This window comes from Sardina pilchardus, chromosome 23 (genome assembly GCF_963854185.1).
Source record: "Sardina pilchardus chromosome 23, fSarPil1.1, whole genome shotgun sequence".
In the NCBI taxonomy this organism is placed as follows: Eukaryota; Metazoa; Chordata; class Actinopteri; order Clupeiformes; family Clupeidae; genus Sardina; species Sardina pilchardus.
Window position 1 is genome coordinate 17,182,217 of NC_085016.1, and position 10,000 is coordinate 17,192,216.

At 49.0% G+C, this 10,000-nt stretch overlaps 1 protein-coding gene across 1 annotated transcript in view; it reads left to right on the forward strand.

Moving 5' to 3' along the window:
• LOC134071439 (WD repeat-containing protein 70) overlaps nucleotides 1–10,000 on the forward strand; it is a 61,317-nt gene that overhangs the window by 40,578 nt on the left and 10,739 nt on the right. The window contains exon 14 of the mRNA XM_062528154.1: nucleotides 8,574–8,674. Within this exon, the coding sequence (XP_062384138.1) occupies nucleotides 8,574–8,674 (101 nt within the window). The remainder of the gene's footprint in view (nucleotides 1–8,573; nucleotides 8,675–10,000) is intronic.

Below are 10,000 nucleotides of genomic sequence, written 5' to 3' on the forward strand. Positions count from 1 at the left end.
TTAGTGGCCATATGAATACATTCTAATGATGTAGCTGCAACCTAGCACTTTTTTACCTCCGCCAAGGAGGTTATGTTTTCATCGGGGTTTGTCTGTCTGTCTGTCTGTTTGTTTGTTTGTCTGTTTGTTTCTCTGTTCGCAAGATAACTCAAAAAGTTATGGATGGATTTCGATGACATTTTCAAGGAAGGTCCCAATGACCCAAGGAAGAAATTATTCAATTTTGGGAGTGATCCCTATCACCATGTCCCACTCCTGTAATGTTCACTAATGCAGCCTTTATTTCCTCTAAACGGTACCCCAGATTAGTCCCCATCCATCAATTCTTTAAAACCCACTACCACTCGACCTGTGTGCCCTATGAGCATGGGTGAGCTAATTTATATCAACACATATGACACACACTTACATACCTACAGACAGACATACATAAAGACATACATACAGACATACATACATACATAAAGTACAAACATGCATACAGTACATACATACAGACAGACATACAGTACAATCATAGACATGCGGAGAATGTGGATAGGGTAATTTCTCCCATTGGCCTCCTTACCTCTCACCTCACCAAGCCTCTCCCCTCCCTCACACAGTCCACATCTGTGAGAGATGAGAGACCGGAGGCCCTTCCCTTCCCTCCCTGCGCCGTGTAGAAACATGAGTGGTCGACATGCACCCGGCCGACCCACACAAGCTATTTACTATGTTTACGCTTGCCCCCTCTCAACCCCTGGACCTCTCCAACCCCCAATCTCCCCCCCCCCCCCCAACCTACCCCTACCCCAGTCAGCCAGGGGCTGCGTGCCTAAGTGCCGCCTTTATGAAGTGGTGTACCAGGCGCTGTCCTGGGAGGCAGAGCCACCAATCATTCCCAGTGTAAACACCCTCCATAACCTGGGCCCTGGGTCAGGCTTTTGTCAGCGGAGGGCTATGCACTCTCAGCTGGTGCTAAGTAAATACTTCTGCAGGGGCACCTCCTGATGGTTTTAAGACCGCGTGGAAGACGCGCTCAGGTGGTAAGAGAGAGAGTCAGGAGACCTCGGAATGGTCCAGAACTCTTTTTTTTTGGTGTTCTTTGTTGTTCCTTGTCTTAATGTAATCTTATCTGAAATGTAGTCCAGAGTACTGGGCCAGCTTTTTTGTTTGTAAAACGATTTCCAGAAAAAGATTTTTTATGTGAAATGATTCCCCCCCCCCCCCCTATTTGTGCCGTGTGGCGCTTCATGTGGCTGTGTGGGTGGGAGTAGGTGAAGGGCTGTCAGCTTGACACAGCACACCCTTTCGCTAGCTCTTAACTTGCACGTATCCGTGCTTTCCCCCCTCTTGGAACATGAAACAGCTCCCTTCCTCTCGCTGCCTGACCCAAACACTTCGGGAATCCCACATCCCAAACTAATGAAAACTTCTACCTGGCTCATATATGTGATGTATAAAAAAAAAAAAGAAAAAAAAACTCAAGCGAGAGAGTAGAGTCAGGCTAATCACTAGTCTGGAGTCTGTATACAGCGGTGTGTGTCTGGGCTTTATATTCGGGGCTTTTTAGGCAGGTTAAAAGCATATACAAGAGCGGGACGGTCCCACCTCGCCTCCGACAGGACCCAGGTGCTTGTCGGGAACGTCTGACAGCTCGGGCTCTCTGTGTGCTTTAGTGGTAGATTTCCAGAACTGGAGAGGAAAACCAGAGAAGGGACTGGATTGTGCTCCGCCGCTAGTACCCCCCCCCCCCCCCCTCCCAACCCAACACACACACACACACACACACACACACACACACACACCAGCCCCCATACTCCATTGCTCCAAGAAGTTGGAGAAAGAAAAAAAAAAAATGAAAGTGATGAGCTGGCGGTGTTCTGGGAACTGCGCTGACAGGCGAGGCTCTTATCTTAGCCGGTTTGCTATTGTTTCTCGTCTGTTGTTTGCCCGTGGAGGGATTCCTGTGGATTTGCAGAAGGGGTTGAAGGCGCTTGAGTGGCAGGACCACACATTCACTTCCTTTTACTGTGCCACACACACTTTTTGGTGTGTTTTTGTGCCGTCTTGCCACTGTAATACACACCTATTGAAATGTATAGTATATACATTAATGCCACACACACAGAGTGCACAACTAAACTGATATTCCCTTTGAGAAAAATGGTTATTTCTAGGTGGTTACATCCCATGTTGGAGTGTAAACTGTGAGTCATTGGCCACGTTTACATGGCTATTTTTTTTCCTCATCTAATTTTCTTGTGGATCTCATGACTTTGGGACTGATGGGACTGAAAGAAATCAGATTACCTCTGGTGTCGATTTCTTATTGTGAAAGTGGAGTCAAAGAACTCGCATCCCAATTAAAAATGGGAGCAGGCCTCAAAGCAAAGTAATGAGTAAAGAACACTTGTTAACACCTTCAATCAAGTGTGGTCATGTGACCACCATGAGTAAGAATACAGGTGTTATTTCACATAGTTTGGAACGCCTGAGGTAGGGTTAACAGGCCCGAAACATCACTGTTTCTTATTTAAAAAATTTGGTTGCAGTGGACTTTTTTCTTTACTCATCCATTTCATTGTACCTGCGCTGGCACCCAGCCCACCTGGAGCCAGGAAGCAAAGCGAGGTGTGAGAAGTGTTGAAGTGTAGAATTGGGTTTGGGGATAGACCACTGAAAGCCATCCTAGTCAAGGTCATTCTCACACAGAACAACTAAAGATGACCAGACCCCTGTTCATTAACATTTAGAGTGTAGGAGGGTCAGGCCTTCTACCTACACATCTTCAAACAGAGTTCTAACAAGAGGCCATGTCCCCACCCTCCATTTGTGTGGAATATGCTTAAGTCAAAGATATTCCCCTGTTTTGTTAGAGATATGGGTGAATCCTCCTGGTGAATCTTGTGTCTCTCCCTTGATGCACATTGTTGAAAGAATAAAGCCTGTTTTCTGAATGACCACCATCCTGAAACTGAGTTTCCAGGTACAGTAGCTGTGGTACTAGGAAAATTACCATCAGGACGAGGAGAGCATTTAGTATCTGGGTTCTGATCAGGGGGACCTCAAAAGAAGCAATGACCTTCCCTGGTGTCCCTCAATCTCTTGTGTCGTCTGAGAGCACCTCATCGCCTCCTTATCTGATCTCCTTGAACTTTGGTGTATTGAGTACATGTACATGTAATACTCTGTGCTCACATGCTTACTAAACATGGTTGCTGCCCATCACATGCAAGACGCTTGTTTTTTGGAGGGCATTTCATGCTTGTAGAGGGTGTGACAGGAAGCGGACAGGAGAAAGAGATGGGGTGGGACCGCGATATGACTCGGGTCAGACTCGAACCGGGTCCCCGTTGGCACGTGGATTCAGATATGGTGTGGGCGCTGTGTAACCAGTTGCTCCACAGTGTCCCCCATATTCCCCCCTGTGGGAGTGGACAGTGCCAGTCCGAGGCTTGCACTCAACACCATGTCCTCACTGCCATGTGAGTGATGAGCTGTGAGGAGAGTCAGCTACAAAATTCAGTGAAATTCCTTTGTTTTCAATTGAATCGTGCCAACTGGATGCAAGGCAATGTAGTGTAACGTTTTGAGCAGACCTGGACGGCCCGTTTCTATTTTCTTTCTGTCGCTCACGTTGTTCTCTTGTTTTGAACAAGAAATGTGACTCCGTAGAATGGCATGTTTCACCGATTCTCTGTGGAGAGAGGGCGTGCGATGCCATGTGCCAGTCGGACACTCGCGTACAGTTAGGCCAAGCCTATTACCGTGGGACTGTCATTGTGTTTGCGCAAAGCAGGATTGGTATAGTCAACAGAGACTAAAAGACCAAAATTGAATCTTGTCTTAAATAAAAGTAAATTTGTTATAACACGATCTCATCGGAGGACCCCCTTTCTCAGAATCCCTTACCAGCTCCTCAGCGATGCTCTCAAGTCCCCTGGTTCCTGCGGAGCACCCCGGCATTACTGGGAGCGGCCCACACAGGCCCTGTTCTGCCCTGTTCTGCCCCGTTCTGCCCCGTTCTGCCCGGTTTGGTCCCCTCATGGCTCTGTTTGTGAGGTTCCTGTAACCCAGGCAACGCTGATGGGATGTTTGACACATGGCCTTTTGGTTGCCACTGAAGTAACGCTCCTGAGGCACGATGGCTTACAGATTAATCAAAGCCAGGCTCGAGTGGTATGCATACAGACAGACACACGCACACACACACACACACTCACGCACATACACGCACACGCATACACACACACATAGGGGAGATACTTATGTATGCATAGTTGTTCCCTTTCTCTCCCCACCCACCCCCCTTTCTTTTTGTTGATAATGTGTCCCGTTCGTGCAAGGGCCCTCAACTGAACAGAATGAGTGGTCCGAGAGGGGCAGGATTAGACTGCTACATGTCATCCCAGCCTCGCAGGGATTTTCTAGATCTTTCTAAATCAGCAATTACGGCAACCACATGCTCCGAGAGAGCAGATTAAAGCTTTCCTACATCCCGTTAAGTAAATACGGCTATGGGAGCCCAGGGGAGGGGAGGGGGAGAAGGGGTGGGGTGGGGTGGGGTACCCCCAATGACCCCCCCTCCACCCTCCCCTCCACCCAAACCCTGTCAAGTGCTAGCAGCGGGGGGTCAGGTCAAGAGATATGCATTATGGGTCGAGCCGTGGGGCATCTGTGGGAGTTGCGTGTGTCACACGAGAGGCACCCGTTCTGCATGAACACCCCAGTAAGTCACTTTGGTTATATTAAAGGGATCTGGGCCATGTGTGTGTGTGTGTGTGCGCTGTGGTTGGGATGTGCCCGTTAGAAGGGACCGGGGGGGATGAGTGTGTGTCGTCATCGCTGGAGTTTGGGTTCGTCGGTGGATCAGCTACCGGATTGTCTATCTTTTGGTGAATTGCTTTCTCAGTATCCAGCAGTGGTTGTGACACTAGAGTGTGTGTGAGTGTGTGTGTGTGAGTGAGTGTGTGCGTGTGTGTGTGTGTGCGGTACTCCAGAGCGTAGGGTGGGCAACTGAACAGCTGGATGTTAAGCAGCTTTGCCAACCCCCCCCCAACCCATGACCGGCCAACCAAACCTCTTGACACACTCACTTTGTCGCTCACTCACACACACACACACACACACACACACGCACATATACACACATGCAAACGCACACATACACACACGCACACGCTCACGCTCAAACCCACTGGTCAGTCTTTATCCGCTTGCACCAGGTGGACACTGGACACACATCTGTTGGACAGTCCCCCCTCCCCAGCTGTTGCACTGTGACATTGCTGAGCATGCATGTGTGTGTGTGTGTGTGTGTGTGTGTGTCACTCAAGTCCACTTTAGAGTGGATGGTGAAGTGGAGTGCTGTAACAGCAGTTCCGGTAATATGGATATGCTGTGCACTGTAGCTTACTGTAGTGGATGAAGTCTCCCTTCCTTCCCATCACCCAGCCCAGATCTCAGTGACGAGAAGCATTAGCCGGCTTCAGACCATCGGGCCAGCTTGGGCCAGGCTAACTTCGGGCCAAACTGGTGCTAATAGCCCGGGTCCACAAGCCTCACCTTTGCGTTCAGACTGCCAGGCCATTAGCCTCTCCGCATTACACCTCGACACGCCCTCGCTTGTGAAAACGTCACCATTACCACACCTTTTCAAGCAGGATAAGCAGAAAGTCGCGTAGGCTTTCCTATGCTGTGCTATAGAAGTCAGTCACCATTTATTGTCCTAGTATGTCACTTAAGGCTAATAGGCTATTCATTTCTATACAAACCAAGACGGTGGATTCCTAAAGAAACGCATGGCACAGACGTGTATCTAAATGAGTTATGTAACATAAATGACATTTTACCTGACTCGAAGAGCAGTAAACATTTGTAAGGCTGTGTGTACAATCCATAGACAGTAAAATCCGCATGGAGCTCCAGTGGAATTTTAGTTTCACGACCATGCCGAGTTCACAGCCTAGCACCAAGCAGAGTAGGCTAAAGAAAATATTTTGAAGCCAGTAGTAGACGCTCCTGCTAAGAACCAAACGGGACTTTGTTAAAATCCACAACTCTATGGCTACTGGAAAATGTAAGGTTCATTTATTAAATGTTATTTTGAAGCATTAACAAACAGAGTTATTTTAGAATTTCCGAACGAAAGGGGCTGGAGTGCGTGAGTGAAAATGTCAGGTTGTCCCGGCAACGCGATTTCCTGTTCTAAACAAACGACCTGCAATGGCATTTTCTATTGCCTCACCATGTTTCTTTCAAAATAAAAATAAATTAATTTTAAGCGGTGAAAATCACTACCATGTCCAGGCGTTTATGTATTCTTCTGGTGTACTAAAAGGAGAAGTTCGCGCTAGCATGTAACGTCAAGCTGGGCTAATCTAGGCTACTATTTAACACCGTGTCCTAACCGGATCCAAGCGAGCGACTGTCAATATTGTCTGTCTACACTGAATCCGTTAAATATGCCATTGTGTTGCGTCAGGGGATTCCATATTTCTCATTCAGAATAGTAGAGCAATGCGAGCGACAAAAAGAAAATAGAAACTGGGCGTCCGACAAAAGTTCTCTTAAAAACGTCGCGCTGCTCGCGTCGCTTCAGTCAGGACACTCCAATTGAAAACAATGGAATTAAATGGATTTTATCGCTAATGTTCGCTCGCATCGCGTTCGGTTAGGACATGGTGTAAGGATCTTTGGTCGTATCAGAAAACACACTGGCAGGAATAGCCTAAATTAGTGGGACGCTATGTTAGTTAGTTATATTAGTTCACTTTTTACTGTGCTACATGGTGATCTCTGGACAGAGTTAGCCTACTGACAGGCAAATATCTATGTGGATGTAACGTTATGTCTAAATTCCATGTGCAATGTTTGTGGACTCCACACACAGCAACGGGTTGACTCCGCCTTCACCTTGACGCCGCCTCTGGCCCGACTGTAGTCCCGACTGGCCCAACGATTTTGTTGGGCCAGAAATCAGGGGCTAGTAGCCCCGATTTGGCCCGCAGTTAGCACCCGCCAAGAGGTGTGAAAGCAATTAGCCCTGGCACGGCCTGGCTAGCTCGGCTTTGGCCCGACGGTCTGAAAGGGGCTATTGACCCCCATTACGGTTAGAGGGCACACGGCCTACTCCATGTTAGAGACAACCTCAGGTCCCACTTTGCCAGTGGTTAGTGCTGAAATATGCCCATGACGTACTGTACAGTATAATTGCACTGTGTTTCGAGACGTGGAGCGGAGAGAGTTGTTCAGGCTATTTTTGTCAATGTAGTGCTTAGTAGAAGCGTGTGTTGGGTGTCATTCAAGTGTGTGTGTGTGTGTGTGTTCTGTTCTAGGAGGTTAGTAAGCCTCTGACCTGATGTCCCTGGAGCAGTGTGATGTAATTCATCTGGTGTGTGTGTGTGTGTGTGTGTGTGTGAGCATGATCCCACATGCTGTAAGTGTGTGAAGCTTGCATGCATTGTCTCTAGGAAGCGCTGTTTGTATAAAGATGCTCTCATCACAGTGAAAGCTGGAGCTTAGTAGTGGAGTTCAAGGTCTCTCCCTCTGCCACACACACACACACACACACACACACACACACACACACACACACACACACACACACACACACACACACGAGCCTCATTCACCCAGCAACTGCTCTCAAACCTCTCTGTTGCACACACGCACACACTCAGAGCCAGCACACAGCACATCAGTCCATTGAGTTCAGCAGCCAGTGCACTCCTGACTGCTCTCCTCCGGCTCTCTCTTTCTCACACACACACACACACACACACACACACACAGGGACACGCAACCCTCTGCCATACACATCACAACTGTTCAACAGTCACACACACACACCACATATCCTCACACACACGTGCACATGTATGTACTGTATGTATGCATAGACACGTTTGTGCACATACTGTACATGAACACGTATGCATACACACACAGACAGAAATGGCATATGCACCCAACCACACACACGCGCACACACCAAGGCACACACACACACACACACACACACACACACACACACACACACACACACCAAGGCACACACACACACCAAGGCACACACACACACACACACACACACACCTAAACACATGGGCGACCACAGGCCCTTTTGGCAGTGGTCCATCTGTCACACAGAGACTGAGCGATTCAAGCCTCATCCCAACAGCCTAATATAGTCAACCAGTCCAGAGAGAGAGACCATGAGGATGTGTGTGTGTGTGTGTGTTGTATGTGTGTGTTTGTGTGCGTGTGTGTGTCTGTGTGTGTCTGCAAGTGAAAGCCCACTGCTGAAACTACCACCCCAGCATATTTGCCTGCTGAGGTCTGTTCTGAATCAGTTTTCCTTTTGTTGTTGTTCTGAAGACTGCTGGGAGCGCTGATGGAAATATAATCTATTGTCAACATTATAACTGCTTTGCTGCTTACCCCATTGTGCATTGGAGCATTTTAGGCGCAATGACAATAAATCAACAATAATTTCTCCCTCTCTCTCTCCCTACCCACCCTCTTTTTGTGTGTCTGTGTGTCTGTCTCTCTCTATGTGTGTGTGTGTGTGTGTGTGTGTGTTTCAGAGTGTGGTTCGATGCCTGTGGCACCCCAAGCTGAATCAGATAATGGTTGGCACTGGTGATGGCCTGGCCCGAGTCTACTACGACCCCATCAAGAGTCAGAGGTACGTCAGACCACTTCTTCCTCATCCTCATCCTCATCATCTGTCTGGCTCAGTCTTTCTTTCTTACTTTCTTTCTTTCTTTCTTTCTTTCTTTCTTTCTTTCTTTCTCACTGTCTTGCCAAGCTGTGTCTGTTTCATAGACATCCTCTTTTGTTTTGGATCTCCTTTCAGACATTCTCTGTGTCTGTCAGTCTGTCTGTCTCTCTCACTCTCTCTGTCTTACTCTCCATCTTTCACTCTCTCAATTTATCTCTTCTCTCTACCACTCTCTCTCTTTCTGTCTCCCTATCTTTCACTCTCTCTCTTTCTCTCTCTCTATCTTTCACTCTCAATTTATCTCTTCTCTCTACCCCTCTCTCACTTTCAATCTCTCTCTCTCTCTCTCCCTCTCTCTCTCTCTCTTGCTAAAGAGGGGAACAGTAGTCCTGTGTTGAGTATGGGGTATTGGCCTGTGTGAGTCACAGCACAGAGTAATGGCCCTGGAGTGGAGTGGCGTGGCATGGCGCGGTGCGTTGCGGCGTGGCACCCAGAATAGCTCCAGCGCCCGCCGCGCCAGGCTGCAGCACTCCACTCCGCTCCACTCGAGTCTCGCCTCGCTGGCTCAGAGATACGCCACCGCCGCTTGTGGAGTCGTTTCTGGCCGGCGGGCGGGCGGGCGGGCGGGCGGGCCGATAAAAGCCCTCCGGCTGGAGATGTTTATGATCTGGAGCTGATTATGGGCTCGGCTTGCGACTGTATTTTACTCCAGTGCTGGACGCAGCGTTTAAGGCCTGCGTCCAAATGCTGGTGGAGATGTGATGAAACGTTTCTCCTCCTCTCAGCCTGACTCTATTCCATGTCTCCCTCTCTCTGCCCCTCTCCTTCTCTCCCCTCTTCTTCCTTTTTTCCCCTGTTTTCCTTCGTCCCCATTTGCCCTGCTTCTCTCCACCCCTCTCACTTCCTGTCCTCTCTTTTTCTCCCCATCCCTCTCCTCTCCTCTCTCCTCCTATTCTCTCCTCCCCTCTCCTCATCTTCTCTCTTTTCTTCCCCATCCCTACCCTGTCCTCTCCTCTCCTCTCATCTCATCTCCTCTCCTCTCCTCTCCTCTCCTCTCACCTCACCTCCTCTCCCCTCTTCTCCTTCTCATTGCTACCCTCTCCTCTCACCTCCTCTCCCTCCCCCACTCTGGCCTCCTCTCCTCCTCTCCTCTTCTCCTCACCTCCTCACCTCCTCTCCTCCTCTCCTCCTCTCCTCATCTCATCTCCTCTCCTCACCTCCTCTCCTCCTCTCCTCCCTCCTCCACTCCTCCTCTCCTCACCTCCTCCCCTCCCCTCCTTGTTTCCTCTC